At 51.8% G+C, this 17,168-nt stretch overlaps 1 protein-coding gene across 1 annotated transcript in view; it reads right to left on the reverse strand.

Moving 5' to 3' along the window:
- Positions 1-17,168, reverse strand: part of FREM2 (FRAS1 related extracellular matrix 2) — an 80,319-nt gene that overhangs the window by 39,028 nt on the left and 24,123 nt on the right. The window contains exons 3-4 of the mRNA XM_090258320.1: positions 5,027-5,173; positions 1,955-2,185 (exon numbers count right to left, since the gene is read on the reverse strand). Coding sequence (XP_090114446.1) covers positions 1,955-2,185; positions 5,027-5,173 — 378 coding nt within the window. The remainder of the gene's footprint in view (positions 1-1,954; positions 2,186-5,026; positions 5,174-17,168) is intronic.

The raw sequence follows: 17,168 nt of genomic DNA on the forward strand, positions 1-17,168 counted from the left end.
CCAGCACACGCATGAGCCAGAGGCATCTTCAGGGCGGGCATGAAAATAGCTCCTAAAACGTCCTGTGCAGAGAGGGGCTTAGAAGCGTACTGGCTCCCAGGGCGAGTGAACTTCCCGGCGAAGAGTTCCAAGAGGTGAGAACTCACAATTCTGAAATAATCGGGCAAGTGATTGATAAAAAGGATGATTTAGTCTCTTAAAATAAAGCCTAACATTCCATTTATGATATGAGACATAACAACACTTGCGCTTTATGGTTCGTAGAACATTCGAAAGAATGCCGGCCCGTGCGCGTGATTAGGTTTCCTCAGTTTGTGCCTCAGGGAACAGAGGACAAGCTGTTTGCTTGGGTTAAGGTCTTGCAACTGCAAGTGGCAGAGTTGGGAATTGAACCTCAGGTCTTGCCTTTTCCAGGCCTGCGGTCTTCAACGGGACAAGGGGCAGAGCGGGTGTCACGGGACACGTGTTGGTCATTCTAGGGAAGCCCATGGCCAGGAAGGAAGAAGGCTGGACTTCACCTAGGAAATTACAGGACAACTCACACGGTCGGAGCGTGAAATAAACTTATTAGAGAGTTTTATTTGGTCGGCTGCAACATTACAGATTATATAAGGAGTGCGTGCGTGCGTGTATGTGTGTGTGTGTGAGATTGTGTGTATATACTTTGTTTTTAATATCCCACTTCTCAGACCCATTATGGGGAGAGAGTGTCACTCTGGGCTTATAAATAGGAAGGCACAGATGAGCTTAGCTGTCTCAGTCCTTACAGTGAAGTACGGCAATTATATAAATGGGACACTAAGCTATCCAGAGTGACTTCAAACAACCCCAACAAAGGAGCCGGCTGATACGGATCGACGCTGCCGTGGGCTTGTTCAAAAGAGAGAAGCTCTCTCTTACTCTAGCGCTGACCCCAAACTCAGGACTAGAAGAAACCTAATTACTTATCCTTCCTTGATGCAGCTGAAGTTAATGTAATTACATGCTAACTTCCTTAGTGGAAAGCATAAACATAATTGAGCTTTGCATTTAACGAAAGGCAGAGATGTGAGTCAAACAGAGCCGGGCTCTCTCTCCTCGCCCTTTAATTTTTCTGAATCGCGTAACCCACAGATTTCCACATCCGTCTCTGTTTCATGTATGCGGTAGATCGTATCTTCACAGAACAGTTAAGAGTTTTCTGGCTGACAAAATAAAGCGGGCTGGTGGTATAAAAGAAAAGTCACGCCTGGCTTCTGACAGGATCTCAGCTTTGGGAGAGTCTTTCCAAGCTTTTTATAAATGCCGGCCTTCAAAGGCCACGTAGCTCTCTCTCCCCCACCGCCACGGGGCAAGCCGGGAGGCAGAAGCATCTGGCGGGAGGAGGGAAAGGTCAAGTTACACAGAAAAGCAGCGGAGTCTACTCTGACCCACATCAGCCGAGCATGTGCATCGACAAGGAAACACCATCTATGAGAAATTAAGAGCAACCATGCACACGCCAAGGGGCGGGCGTGGGGCGAGTGGGCGTATTGTCACAGATCTGGAAACGGAGCGGCATGAAAATTTTTGGCTGGTGAATATGCAAAGGAGACATGAATAACCGAGTGTGATATGCAGAGCAAATCCACCCAAATGGGAGCTAGTTCTTAAACTATTCCTTTAAAGCACATTTTAAAAGACATTTCAAAAGTAACGAATTGATTTAAGGAAAAGGGGATGAACAGAGCTGGTTCTGAGGGATAGAAGTACAGTAGGAACAATCCCATGCTTATTTCTAGTGCGTTTCCTTGGAAACAATCACTCCCCTTCCTCAGCTTTGGGGTCCCCTCCTCCATCAGCATATCTGAGAACGTGGCGACACCTATCCAGACATCACGCAGAAAGCCCAAACGTGGAATCTGAACTCTTCAGAGAGGACTTTGCCGTCAAGACCCAACCCCTGGCAGCGGCCCCAGCGGGCGGCGGCTCTTACCGTCCCCGGGGTCGATGATCTCCACGGTGGCCGCGGCGGGGACCCCCAGGGCGGCCAGCACCGGCTCCGACAGCACCACCTGGAAGGTCTCCGACTGCTCGTGGCCCTCGTCGCTCAGCATGCGCACGCGCCACGTGGCCCTGGTCTGGCCCGGGTTGAACTGCACCTGCTTCTGCGCTTTGCCCCTGAAGTCTTTGTCTTTCTCCGCAGTGCCATCCCGAGTGCCGATACCTTCACAGAGTCAGAGAGTCAGAGTCAGAGAGGCACAGAGGCACAGAGGCACGGAGTCATGGTCTTAGTTCCGCATTTCTGTCGGGTCAGGAAGGGTTCCCTCGTTGGCCTTTGATGCATCCCTTGCCCGGGCAGTGCCACGCTGACCCTACTCTGACTCCATGAGATAGAGAGTTGGGGACGGTCCTACTGTGAAAGTGTCCCTCTGCAGGCGTCGAGTGGGTCACGGTCCTGCTCTCCTCCCACTCCATGATATTAGACATAACAACACTGTGCCTTATGTTTCTTCAGGCTAAGTCTGCGTGGAACCTCTAAGACAGAGTGTGGAATTTGCTTTGGGTGGAGAATAAAGTTTCCTTTTTATGGTTAACACGTAGGACCCACTATAGGTGCATGGCTGCCCTACTGTGTGAACAGGTGGGCCATGGACCGGCAGCACCAGCCACGGCTGGGGGCTTCCTCGTGACACAGTTTCAGCCCTGTCCCCGACCACTGACTCAGAGCTGGCGCGTTAGCAAGGTCCTACGTAAAATAGGTTTCCCACTTTAATAAAGGATGAAGACGTGGCGCAGAGATTGTGGAGGACACACGAGTCCACATTTCAATCCAATATGGCAGATGACACAGTCAGCCTACTCCATGCTCAAGAAGCCCTCTTACGTGGAGCTACAAATATTCACCTGGCAAACCATATATATTACAGATAATGTTATTAGATAGGGCAAAAAGAGCTCTGGAAATCAAGAAGCCACCAAACTGGGCTGAAATGGGTGCTGCTTTTTTTTTCAAAGAGTATTAATTATTAAACGAAACACAGTGCTTTGCCATGCTAAGTGACAGTATAACTCGGTCCTCGCCCCTGGCATGAAAAGCATGGCGTGGGGTCTATGTAAGGTGCCTTTGGAACGAGAGAAGAGGTTTTATATTGCGTCCCGGCCCCAGGGCGGCTTTGGGATAACGGGCCAGTCAGTACCTTCCTTCACTGTGGACCACGTGAGGAGCAGAGTGGGGGGCGGCCCCAGCCCTGGAGCCCCGTGTCAGCGTGGCCCTTGCGCGCCGTGTGACTTTGTGCTAATGACAACCCGTCTGTTTCCTTATCTACGCGATGATGGATAAAGGCATCTCTGTACCTTTGAGGGCACCTCTGTGAGGTGCGGAGAACCAGGCCCGGCACAGGGTAGGAACCCAAGCGTCATTATCACTTCCTCGGCCACACCTCGCTAGGCGCCTGGCACTTAACACGCACTCAAGAAAACATCTGCTGAGTTAGTGAATCAAGGGTTGTTCTCAGGAATAAAAGACAAAGTATTTAATGTGCTTCATTCATCTTGCCTTTGGTGAATATGCTATAAGAGCCTTGAAATTCCAATACTGTTGTGAAATGTAATGCCATTATTTATCAGTGGGTTATAACTGCATAATCATTCCTGAGAAAATACATGGACAAATGTCACGTAATTTGTGGTTTACTAACTGCGCTTCTGAAGGTCAAGTGATACTTGCTTTTAGCTCTAACGCAAACAATCTGGTTCTCAAAGTCTGCGGAGGCGAGCGGAGGCCGTAGGACAGCGGCGTGACGTGTGCTCACGGACGGCCTTGGAGGCTGCCCACACGCTGCCCTGACTTCTGCGCCCTGCCCCAGCCGGGACGCCACCTCCCCTGGTTACTGAGTGACGTGCGCCGCTCACCCGGCAGAGCTGCAGAGCCGCTACGAACTGCTGGCGCGGACGGCCCCACGCGGATGACTACAGTTCATGGGGAAAAGATGGGTGCGTGCTCCTCCATGGACACGTGCGCTTATTCATGCGTGCGTGGGTGGGATCTACTGTCCAAGGCATTTGAATTTTAGGGACCAGGAAAATTTCCAAATGTCATTTTGAAGGCATAAGTACGGTCACAACTCTATTTTGCCAACAGTTTTCTAGATTCCTACCTTAGCTGACACTTCCACTCAATAAAAGCTCTTTTATAGCATGAAAATTCTATCAGTCTAGGTGTCTGTAAAGCATATGGTACCAAAAATAATACCATTCCTTGGGGCGGGGCTATCATTTTTTATCAATGAACCAAATATTTTGTGCCAGCTATTATATTACTGCTTAAAATTACCCGTGGACCTGTTGGTAAAAATATCTATTTTTGAAATTGAATGTGAGCTTGGAGTTTTGAAAAAGTCTTACTTATTTGCTTTTGACTCTCAGTTTTAAGAGGGCAAAGCTGCAAAGAATGATCAGTATGTAATGTCTCACTGCGGGTTCTGCAGCAAAGTCACAATGAGCGCTTTCTACGCAGCGCCGTCACGCAGAGTTGGGGTTCTGGAAGCTTCCGTGACCCGCCAGGGCGTTAAAGCGCAACAGAGAAATACTAAATTACACCTGAAGCGCCTACTAGGTTACTGAAATTTTTTTTTGTTTATTATTAAAGCAGGCTTCACCTGGTTTTACACTGTTATTTTGAAGACTTTCATCTTTCAGATAAATTACATAATTGCCTAAACCTATTTAAGAGCTCGTGACATTAACTTTTTGTTGTTGTTAACTTATGGGTGATTACTGCCAGTTTTGTGAAGTTATTTTATATCAGAAGAAGATCATATGCGGGTTTGAAGACGTCTATATTTTGGTTCACATTTCTTGTTTTTACAGCTTTTTGTCTTGCTGACTTATTCCCGACACAAAACTCCTGGCCTGTTTTGTTAGCAGTTAGAGAACATTTAAATGGCAACAGCTCCCTCAGCTTTAAAACCAGAGCAGCAAACCACACATTTTTTAATGGTTATAAAATTTTGAACTTTGGCCAGAACACTGGGATTATGGGACAGAAGTGGAAATGAAAACTTACTTATAAACGAAGTCTCTCCCAAGTAACCTCTGCGTTGCAGAACGACATCGAGAAACGCGGAGTCCTCGTCGACCAGGTAATAGTCCCTTTCAAAGGCGATCCAGGCCCAGTTCAGGTGAAAACGCTGCTTGGTCAACCGGTTTCCTCCTAGAAAACAGGAAGGTAAAGCACCAGATCGGGGCGCAGCTGGACGAAGGACACGAATCGCTGCAGCTGCTCCGTGTGATCCGCCGCCCCAGAACACGCACGTGGGAATGAAGCTTTCTGGTCAGCGAACGTTATGCAGAAACACAGTAAGTGACAGAATTATTCACAAAACTCCTTGATCTCGACGAGGATTGGCAGAGGGGGAAGGAAGCAATTTGGTTTTATTTCTTTACTCTGTAGAGAGCCGGGAAGGGAGGGAGACAGAAGGACAGAGACCCATCAGCACGTGGGACGCACAGCTGGGGAAACTGCGCTGCCCGCCCGGGCATGTGCCCGGCCTGGGAATCGAACCCGCCGCCTTGCGGCTTGCGGGCTGGCGCTCCATCCGCGGAGCCACACCGGCCGGCGATTCCGTCGGATCGTGGAGCGCAGGGGCCGAGCCGCAGGGGCCGAGCCGCAGGGGCCGAGCCGCAGGACGCCGCACCGGCCACGAGATGCCGCCAGAGAGCGCGGCCGGCTCCGGGGCGCGCCCAGGCTCCTCGCGCGTTAAAGGCGCAGACGAACCTTTTCTGGTTCGCGCGGCAGCGGGTGGGGGGCAAACATCCCGTCCCCGCGCCCCCCGTATCCCACTCCACCCCGGAGGGCGAACAAACAGCTCTTTTCCCCGGACGCCCTGCAACGGGGCAGCCAGGGCTCCCTCCGCCCCCCGCCCCTACGCGGGGCCCCTCTGACGCGCGCCCGGGACCCCAAGGGAAGCGCTACGGGCGGACCGCTTCGCACGCGCCCCTGCTCCTCTGACCGCCCCGATCGGGACACGGAGGCGCGGACACCGGCGCCCTCTGTAAGTCCCGCAGCCAAAGGGAGGGGAGCCCGAGCGGTCAGCACAGCGAGGAGCCCCATTTTATTCCGGGTTCTTCTCCTCCGCGTCCCCTCTGCGCCGCACTGGACCGAAGAAAGGAGACGGGAGAACAGCCAGATGTCAATAAACTGACGCCCCAAAAAACCCGCGCAGGGGGAACCCTGGGGAGTGAACAAAGAAGGGGGAAGATGTCCAACTTTGCTAAACTTTGTAAAAATAAAAGGGCAGCGACTTGGAGTTGCCCACGCACGCGGCCTAGAGGCCCAGAGAACCCCCAGGGGCGTGTTCTCACTCTGCGACCGCAGTGAACCCTAATTCTTCCCCGGCAGGTGCGCGTGGGCTCCAACTGCCTGTCTAGTCCCCACGGCCGCGTAGTTCCTGGGACACACGAGAAGAACTCATTTCTTGGCTGAAGAGACCTGGGGAAGAAGCATGATTTTTAGCAGTAAAGCGACTATCTTGTAACGCCTGCTTGTTTTTCTTCCTTTTTTTAAAAGAGATTTTATTTATTTATTCTTAGAGGGAGGGGAAAGGAGGGAGAAAGAGAGGGAGTGTCGTTGCTTCTCGTGGGCCCCCCCTCCACTGGGGACCTGGCCCACAACCCAGGCCTGTGCCCTGACTGGGAATCGAACCGGCGACCCTTTGGCTCACAGGCTGGCTCTCAATCCACTGAACCACACCAACCGGGGCTCTTCCCTTTTTTATATGTTCATTGATCTTAGAGAGGAAGGGGGGCGGGGAAGAGAAGAGAAGAGAGGAAGAGAAACATCGACGTGAGAGAGAACCATTGTTGGGAGCCTCTCGTACAATCCCTGACCAGGGAATCAAGCCTGGAACCTGAGTAAGAGATTGCTAAGCCTACGGTTTCTCTAGTTCTCTAAATCTTCATGCTTTTTAGCTAATTACACAATGTGATTCTAATCCTTCCCTGGGCTATTCCAGAAACCATCACCCTCCTGCTAGACGGCACGTGTTTTCAGCACACGGAGTCCTGAGGCCTCCGCCGGCACCAGCAAGCCCCGTGCAGAACCCAGCCCCGCCCAGCGCCTGGATTTGGATTAATTTTTCTCTCCAGTGCTTTCCATAAGCTCATATCCTATATGTGTTTACTTTCTTTGTCTGCTCACTCCGTCTCCCCTGTCGTGACCAGGAGTGCCGGCTGGCTGCCAGAAAAACGCCTGTTACAGGCGTCAGATGTTCTCACGCGCCGGTTGAAGCCAAGTTCAGCGGAGCCTCATTTTCCTGGTGATAGGAGAGCCCTCAAAATTAATGGGACATCCCTCTTTCAGTGTGGAGCCTTTTTGAATGTCATTTTTAAAAATGACACCCTTTCTAAAATGTCTTGCATACTTTTATTCTTGGACAGTGTTATACGTATTTTAAATATTTTAATATAAATATTAAACTACTAGAATTTGTGTTTTTCCAAGGGACCCCTCCAGGGGTGATTGGTTACTAGATAGATGGTCTTAGGGATAGTTCATTTCATCTCTACTTACAGATTAAAGAAAAAACCTTGCTTTCTAGTTGGCACTTATGTTCTGCAAGGATAAGGGTGCCAGGTTACTGCTTAATCAGGGGCTTTGAGTGGCACATAGCTACGCGAGTCCGCCAGGATTTCCTGTGTCCACCACTCGGAGATTTTATTTCAGATAAAATTCAGACGCGATCCCCAGGAACTTGGCTTTGCCAGACAGCAACCTGCTCCAGGGAAATTGTTGTAGGTGCTTAGCTTTCGCACTAAGTCAGAGATTTTTTTTCTTTCTTCTTTTTTTGTTTCAGGTTTTAAAAAATTTATTTTTCTCTTAAAACCAGAGGCGACGGGAGGGCATCAACTTAACGCCGAGTAGAAGTAAATACGACATGATGTCCGGTTTCCACACACACGAATCCATCGTGTTTCAGAATCTGTAACATCTCAGGGACTAGTTACGAGGCAGGAGAAGCGACGCGGGGATCGGAGGACCTGAGATGCAGTTTCTTCGTAACTCTTCCTAAAACTGACCTTGCACAAAAGAACTCCGCCTTTTATCTCAAGAGCGGCGTTACATACCAGGTACATGCCTCTAAACCCTCAGTTGGGGAAACAATACCAGTTTTTACTTGAAATAACAATAGCTCCAGCTATTGTCACTGAAGGTGACATTTTAGACCAAGTGAAGCAAGTTAAAAAAAAAGATTTTCCCTTCAGTGTGTTTCTTTCCTTTTGCAAGTAGTTTTGTCAACGGTGACGAGTAGGAATCTAGTCCTAACGTCCTGCTGCAAACCAATTAAAGTCTGTGGCTTGTGCCATAAATCCACGCGACAGGTGCCGGACAGCTGAAAACACACTCCCAAACGCTTTGTCCCCAAGCCCTGACCACTAAATCCATGAAGGATGTTATGAAAAGACCTCTTTTGAGCTTTTCCAGCTGGCCTTCAGGCTCTTCGTTTCCTTTCTCAATGAAACGCAACAGGTTTTTTTTAGCGCAACACAGAATCACACCCTCCCTTTAGCTCTCCCTAAGGACGAGGACCATGCGCCGGACAAAGTACGTTCTTCAATGTGAAACTAGGGTCTGACTTTGACTTGGGCTTCATCCAGGGCCACTTCCGGGTGTCCACTGAGCTTGGACAACTTTTTTTCCAAAAACGTTTGGACACATTATTTTTTTGAAGAAGAGCTAGTGCCCAGTAGAAGATTCTAGCTTGCTACAACTCCGTTTGCCTAAAATAAAATTCAGTCTGGAAGCTGAACCGGAAATCAAATGCACAGCTATTTTAGGAGCTGTAGCTCATCCTTTAGATGAGCAATAGAAATAGTTTTATCAACAAAGGTTAAGATAACGATGTTACCTCACTGATCGGTAAAATAACAGAACTTGATTTTTAAGCAGTTCTGTCTCTTAGAAGGTGAGCGTAGGGTTAGCCACCAGGCCGTGCCCTCAGCCTCGTTACTACCTGCGGGGAGGACCAAACATCCAAGTTAAAATACGGGATTTATTTTCTTGCCATTTCTGTGCTGGGATAATTTAAAAAAAAAAAAGATTTTATTTATTTGTTTTTAGAGAGAGGGGAAGTGAAGGGAAAAGAGAGGGGAGAGAAACCTGCAACCCAGGCATGTGCCCTGACTGACTGGGAATGGAACCGGCGACCTTTCACTTCGAGACAGAGCTCAGCCAGCGAGCCACGGCGTTCAGGGCTGGGATCCTCTTTCAAACATGGACAACAGGGTGGGGACTGACTCTGGGAGCAGGGGTCGGGGGTAGGGGGTGGGCGGGGCAGGGGAGAGAAATGGGGGGAAATTGGGACAACTGTAAGAGAATAACCATTAAAAAAGGCAAAAGAAAAAGTAAGAAACATAATCTTGGGTTTGCCTTAGAGTCTTCCCTAGGGAGTTGCTGAGAGTCCCCGGTGCCCTGTCCATGGCCCTCCAGGTCAGGGGACATTCACAGCTTGTGCAAACCACCAGGGGCCACGCTGAAGCCAACCAGCCTCTTGAATGTGCCTCCCTCCACCCCGAGCTGTGGACGCCTGACCGTGGAGACGCACAAGCACACAGATAACGTATCTGAGCGAGAGGGGGACAGAGGCAGTGGAGAGGGGCCCTGCTACCAAGCTGCGGGCGCTCACGGGCGGGGGGCACCTTAACCCGCCATCAAAGCCAGTTCGGGGGAGAGAGGGTGTTTCCGTGGGCCCTGAAGGACAGGGTGGCATTTAGCGGTTCAGAGAGCTGGGAAAGTCGTTCCTGGGAGATTAAGTGTGTGGACAGAGATAAGAAATCCAGGGGAAAGGAAACTTCAAGGAATTCAATTTGGCAGGAGCTCAGGACAGTCACTAAATATTTATTTCCTTCCCTTTTTATCTTGACCTAAGGGCAGGCTCGGTGTGATGGATGGAAGAGCTGGAAACAGACCCGGGAAACCTGCTGGGAGATTTTATAAGTTTGTAGGCTACTCAATAATTCCAATGATTGTTTTAGCCCAATATTAAGCTGTTCACAAAATCTGCTGGAAATACAACTTAAGTAAAAACAAAATCATCACCCAAGGATGCTTTTCATTGCTCTGAGAGAGAGGGAGAAGGAAGTATCAATCAGTTGCCTCTCGCCCCCGCCCCCACTGAGGACGGAACCGCAACCTTGCGGCGTACATGACAACACGCGACCCGCTGAGCCAGCCGGCCAGGGCTGGCAACACAGCTTTCAACGACTGACAGGCCACTTTCTTCCTCTGTCCTGAGCCGCAGCTTCCAGGGAAGCGGAAGCGCAGCCCCTGAGCCACGAAGAAATACAGAGAATGTATGCAGAAATGCGCAGAGAGTTCTGTGGCTCAGACTCGGGTGGAGAGGAAGAGGCAGCACCGAGCGGCCTCTGTGGACACCGTGCGCTCTCGGGGCGGCTCTCGGGGAGGCTCTCGGGGCGGCACCTGTGGGCCCACCCTTCGGAGCCAAGGCACAAATGGGGCTAGGGTACGCTGGTGACGGGACGGAGCGCAAGCGAACCACTCTACCCTCTGTCCTCCGAAGGCTCTGAAGGTGGAGTTACCACGTAATGGACGGAGCCAACGAAGACGCCAACTTTTACCTTAGAAGTCAAAGGATCGCAGTCCACGTGACTCTATGACATACTTTTGTTCCTTAGGGACATATTTGATTGCAAATCTACCCATACATGAATGTAACGGGTATCTGTACACGGGATTCCACAGACGGGAGTTCTCCATCGCCTTTCCCGGGGGCGGATGTGCAGGCGGTCGGTGCTCGTTATTCCCGGATTCTGTTCCTGCTCGTTCGTCTCCTTGCTAAGACGGACCTGTCACCCCAAGAGCAGTACCCGTGGTGCTTCTGTGCTCACTTGCGGGGACCGGCAAAGCCCCTGTGAGCAGCACGCATTATGGGCTGCTCCGCCTTCCCGTTCCGGCTCTGCTGTGAACCAGCGTCCTGCCCACCGTTTCCGCGTTTCTGTGTTTCGTGTGTGGGACTTGGCGGATTAGTGTATTTCCCAGTCTTGGCGGCAGAGAGCTGTGCGGTGTGCCTACGCACGAGGAGAGCCCGTCCGGGGAGTGCGCGCGGGAGGGTTAGCCTGTCCAGGGAGATGGGCCAGTGCTCCCGGCTGGGAGTCCGACGTCAGTGAGCCAACAACGCACATCAGACGAGGTGTCTCTGCCCAGAAACGCACGTGCAACAAGGATAGGTATCGATCGGTTAATGAAACGTGGTGGCCAGCACCCAGTCTGTCCCCTAGGAGACGTCAACGGGATAGACCGTCACTCTGCAGATAAGGAACATCAATCGCATTTACTCAACAGAAGTCACAGTAAGTTACTCTCCAAGGACAACACGGAGCCCAGGAAGTGGAAGCGTGTTCTTCCTCTGTACACGGTTTCCCTCCCTCTCATCAACCCTTTCCCGGCCGGTGTCCAGGGGCGTGAGCTGAAAGGAACCCTCGATGCCCTCCCCGCAGCCGTTGGTCTGGGACAGACAGCTGTGCGCAGAGCCCTCACCGGCTCCCGCGTGGCTCTGTGCCGCACTCTGAGAACCGACAGAGGAAAAGAATCCACGCAGGGTGACCTCGGATGCAGAACCACGCCCGAGCCTGCCGGGACTCCGGGGATAACCCCGTGTAGCGTCTGGCTGTAAGCAGGAGCCCACTTCTGCAGTTTGTGCCCCTTTGGCTGTTTTTGGAGACCTGGAGTAGCAGGCCTCACGGCCGCTGATGTGCGTGCGCTGCAGGGGCCTCCGGAGAGCGAACGCATCGTCACACACAGGACGTGCCCAGCACAGCCGTGGGGACTGTGTACCGGTGAGAACCGGCGGAGGGCTCGGAGCGCAGAGGCAGGGTTTGCTCACCGCCGCCTCCCTCCGGGCTCCCGGAGAGCAGTGCAGAAATCCACGGCGCGTGTTCAAAGAGATGCGTGGTCCCTTATTTTCCTACGAGGTCCCCAGCAGCCCTCTTTGGACGTTTCTTGCTTCATGCAGAACAGGAAAGACCCTCCCACGGCTGTGGTGCCCACGCTCAGGGCCTCCTGTGGCCGCAGGCCGGTCCCCGAGAAGGGGCAGCTGAATCCAGCGGCGGGGGGTCTGGGCAGAGCAGCAGCGACGCGATGGGCTTGGCTGACCGTGGAGCCCACTTCCGCCCTGGGGGCTCTGACCAGCCGGATGATGCCACAGCACAGGCTCTGACCGGTCAATCCTGAGTCCCAACAAGAACTCCCTGTAGTCGGGTGTCCCCCCGCTGAGTCTCAGCTCCCCGCCCCCTGACGATGCTCAGGAGGCGGCTGGGTATTGGGAGGGCGTGGGGGACCATGCTCAGGGTGATTTCCATAACGTGCCCATTATTTCCTTGCGTCTCACGATAACCCTGCCTGGGAGGTGGCCCCACATTCTGTGGGTCACTGTCAGGTTCAAAGACGCACTTCAGACCCTTGAGTCTGGGACGGACCCAGGGTTGCAGTGCACCTTGCTAATGTTTTGTCCTTCCTCTAAACAACCAGATTCCTTCCGTTAGGCTGACATTCCATGTACAGGGGGCGCTAACTTAATTTTAATTTGCTTTCACTTTTTGTCTAAATGTGTGCTATTGAAGAGAAGCAAAGCATGGTCTCAGTGCATGTCTGTTCCTAAATATTTGAGACCACATCATAGGAAAAAAGTAACACGAGCTACAGGGAAGACCCTCGTGCGTTATGAACGAGTTTGGGGTCAGAGCCAAAAGCATCAGGGCAGTGGAAGGAAAAGGCTCCTTCGAGGCTGCAGCGGGGTCAGGGCCGGCAGAGACCCTCCCCCCTTCTCACTGCACGGCCCCTCCCCCACACCCATCCCTTAAAAAAAAAAGAGGAAAGGAATGTGTTATTCTCAGCCCCTGTTTCAAAAAGAAAGAAAAAGAGGAGACTCTGAGTCTCCGTCTCCTAACCTGGGGCTTAGGTCTGTTTTGTTAATCGGCCCGAGTGAATGGTGCAGGGCGGTGCTTCCTCCATCAGAGGTTTAAACCCAGCGGGACGGGCGCCCTCCCTGTCGGCCTGCACACGCCTCGGATGAGGAATTCAGGTGTGTATCTCCCCAGCACAAAGGACAAAGCAAACATGTAATTGCCGGGAACTCCCATGTACAACGTGCACATTAGCCGGTGGTCACGTGCGGTCTAAATTAAAAGCTAACTTAGTCACCGGGATGCAGTAACACTCTCCTCTGGAAATGGAAGTGCCAGACTCTGTCTCACCCAAGAACACACGCTGATTCAAAAGAGGGGTGTGGGTTCCTTGCTGGGGCCGACCCCACGTGGGCCCCCGGGCAGGCTGACCCCACGCTCGCCAACACCCCCTCCACGCCTGGCCTTGGCCGCTTCCGGGCTGTGCTGGAGAACAAAGCATTCACGGGTCCACCTGAGAAAGACCGAATCGCAAAGCAAGAAGGAGCCCGATGTCAGGAACAGACCGCAGAGCTGGTGGGTCTCAAGCAAAGTTATTTTCCAGCCCCAGCCGGGTGGCTCAGGTGGTTGGAGCACCATCCTGGGCACCACATGGTTGCAGGTTCGATCCCCAGTTGGGGCAGATATGGGAGGCGACCGATGGACGTTTCTCTCTCAGGCCCATGTTTCTCTCTCCCCGTCACACTTCCTCTGTCTCTAAAATCAATGAAACATATCCTCGGGTGAGGATGAAACAAAATCATTTTCCAGTGGAACAAAAGAAGAACGAAGAAAAGGAATGAGGTTGGTGAACAGGACAAATAGGAACACCAAGCATTTTAGGGCAGGAATAAAGCCTGGATGACACCCTCGATCGCCACCCGCTGTCCCAGGGCCCAGGCGGGCTGGGGTGGGAGGGGGGGCCCCAAAGCAGCCGTTCGCAGAAGACAAATGATTCCCAGGGATGTCCCCTCTCACCCTGGGCGGCCGCCACCGAGCGGACCGTGACCCCAGGCATCGTTCTGAAGCACAAGGTCACAACAGTTGTGTGTTTGAAATCATGCGACATTATTACATATGTATGAAATCTGGGGCAGGCCTTGTCGCCTCCCTTCAGAGCAGCCCAGAAGTAACGTTCTCTTATATTTTCCCCGTTAACAAGGAGAAGTAAAACCAACCCAAACAACCCCGTAGGTTCGTACAAACAGTAACTGGTTCCCCAAAAGCTGAGTTTAATTTGTCAAGATCCACCCCGTCTCCCGCCTCCGGGAAGAGGAGAAACTACACACAAACACCTGGTGCAGCGACTCTCCGTCGGGCACCGCCCGGGGCCACACGCGCGCTCGTTAGATCTCTGGAAACACATTCCTAAAATAAACGCCACCGCCGGCAGGGCTCCTGATTCCTTTCGTGGCGCCAGACAGGCCCCGGCCCCACCCCCACCCCAAGGAGCCGCTGCAGGGGAATGAGAGCGGTGGCTCTCCCAGCACCTTTCAGATGAACCGGTTTGGCACCACGGACTTAATTCCCGGGGAGCAGAGGCTGTTTTCTAATTTCTGTTTGTGGGACAGCACCGCGCGCCTTCCGGGAAGGCGGCGCCGCTGCGATGAGCGAGGGACAGGCTGCGCTATTTGCTGGATCATCTTTAAAAGTGTGTCATACCCACATTGAGACAAAAATAGAAAAGAGAGAGAGAGAGAGAGAAAAAATAACCCAACCCGGTCTGATGGTTAAAAAAAAAACCAACCCAGCAACAAATAAAACCCCTTTAGCCTATCTTGTTTTTATTTTTACCGTAAGTTATATTTCAGGGCTGGGACAGAGGGATTAAGGTCGATGGGAACACAAAAGCCGTTCTGTGAGTTAAAATATTGGGAGGGAATTTTCACGGGGAATTCTAGATGCCGGCGCGGAATGAGAACTCCCTAAAGATATTTGGAGATTAATCTGCTCTTGCTGTTTTTAAATCTGAGTCAGCCACGGGTTCATAGGTCTATTTGTCCGCAGCAGCAAAAGCAGGATTGGGACGTTTTAGATTTCTAGACCTGAACGTAAAAAGAAATATGCAAATCACCTCTGGTTCCTGGGCTATTATGCCAAACTAAGAAAAGTATTTTCATCAATGTCTGTCAAGGAAGAAAAGAGAGAGGGAAGGAGCCAAGAAGGGAAGGAAGAAGAAAGAGGAGGAAAGACACACACACACACACACACACACGCACACACGCACTCACACACAGAGGGAGAGAGACAGAGGAGTGAACTGCCATCAATATCATGCTTCCTTTTCACATTTTCTTTTCATTTATTTCAGATTAGTTGCACAAAGGTAGCTTTTGTACTTCACTTGTTTAATTAGTCAAACCCGGTGGTGACTGGTCAGATCCCCTTAAAGTTAGGCCAGAGCTCCTGCCTCCGGTTAATGTAACAGCCACTCACTTCTGTATTTAACTGCAAAAGGGAGGAGAAGAGACGCACGGGGCGCAGAAACGTTGGCGAGGCCCGGGAGCGCCGGAGCGCGCGGGAGCCACTCGAGGGCCACGCAGCACCGTGCCCGCTGGACCAGAGCTCAGGGCGCGTGGTCTGAAGGGGGGCGACGGCCCACGTGGGGTCCTTTCCGGGAGACTCAGCCTCAAGTGCGGAGGGTAAACCGCACACCCCACGTAAATGCTCACACAAGTGGAAGGAAAGCGGGCGGCAGCAGGGCCTGGGCTGGGCTAGCGGGTGCCGTGCGGGAGCCCCGAGCGTGGCACTGCTTGGAGGGGGCCAGCGCTGGGTGGCGGCAGTCACAGCGTCCGGCTTTGTCCAGTTTGTGGCAGGAGAGCGGAGGGGGGGGCAGTCGAGAAGCGGGGGGGCTGACTAAGAAAACGGGCTGTAGAGGAGACAGAGTCTGAGTTCTTCCTCAAGAAATATTAACTTGGTGGAATTATGCAAGGATTCGTTAGAATGAAGGTGGACCAGGAACCCAAGGTATCACTTACAGGCCCTGATCGGGGGCTCAGTTGGTTGGAGTGTCATCCCACAGACCAAAGGTCGAGGGTTCGATCCCCAGTCAGGGCATGTGCCTCGGCTGTGGGATTCGTCCTGGTTGGCACGTGTGTGGGAGGCAACCGATCGATGTTTCTCTCTCACATCGATAATACTCTCTCTCCCTTCTTCTCTCTCTAAAATCAATACATATACCCTTGGATGTGGATTAACAAATATCACTTACAAATAACCACCAAATTGGGATTTTAGCCCATGGAAGGGAAAATTGCATCATGATACAAATGAGTCTATAAATATCGCCATAAAAGAAAAGTTTTGTTCACAATAAAATAGGAATCCTTAGAGTATGAAGAGTCACCCATAAACACATGGAATGGCTAACTAAAAAGCCCACTGTAAGTAGCCAGTTACACGAATTCGTGACCTAGGAGACGGGACACAAACACCTGCCAAACTGCCCTATCACAGAATCCCCTCTTACGCAAATCCCGTTGGGAACTGTGTGTGGATGGAAGGCCTCCACCGAATTTCAGCCAATTCTACAATCTATACCTACTTTTTTTTTTTTTTTTTTTTTTAACCATTATTCTACCTAAGCTGTCTCCACTCCATTCCCTTAAGTTTGTTTTTTTAAATTTATTTTTACTGGGGTAACACTCGTTAATAAGAGCACAGAGTTTCAGGAGTAATTCCTCTGGCGCGTGATCTGCATACGGCCTTGTGTGCCCGCCCCCCAAAGTCAAGCCATGTCCCGTCACGTGCATTTGACACCCTTTACTCTTACCTACCCCTCACCCCTCACCCCCACAGTGCTGTCTGTGTCTGTGAGTTTTTGTTTCAGATCCCACATGTGAGGGAAATCGTACGGTTCTTCGCTTTTCCCAAGCACGATACTCTCAGGTCCATCCCTGCTGTCGCCAACGGCGGTATTTCCTCATTTCTCACGGCCGAGTGGCGTTCCGCTGTCTAGAGGAACCACGTGTTCTTTATCTGACTGTCTATGGAAGGACACCTGGGTTGTTCCCAAGTCTTGGCCACATAGGGGAGCATGTATCTTTGCAAATAAATGTTTTCAACATTTCCGGGTAGTTGCTCAGAAGAGGAATTGCCGGGTGTTCTGGTAACTCTGTTCTTAATTTTTTGCGGCGCCATCAGCCTGATGTCCGCTGTGGCTGCCCCCGGCGGGGACCGAGGCTCCCTGTCCCCGCACCCCCGCCCTCTACCCTGTTCCGGAAGTGTGCTTTAGGCACCGCGAACACTTG

This window comes from Furipterus horrens, unplaced genomic scaffold (assembly GCF_987537825.1).
Source record: "Furipterus horrens unplaced genomic scaffold, mFurHor1.1.pri manual_scaffold_12, whole genome shotgun sequence".
NCBI classification, from domain to species: Eukaryota; Metazoa; Chordata; class Mammalia; order Chiroptera; family Furipteridae; genus Furipterus; species Furipterus horrens.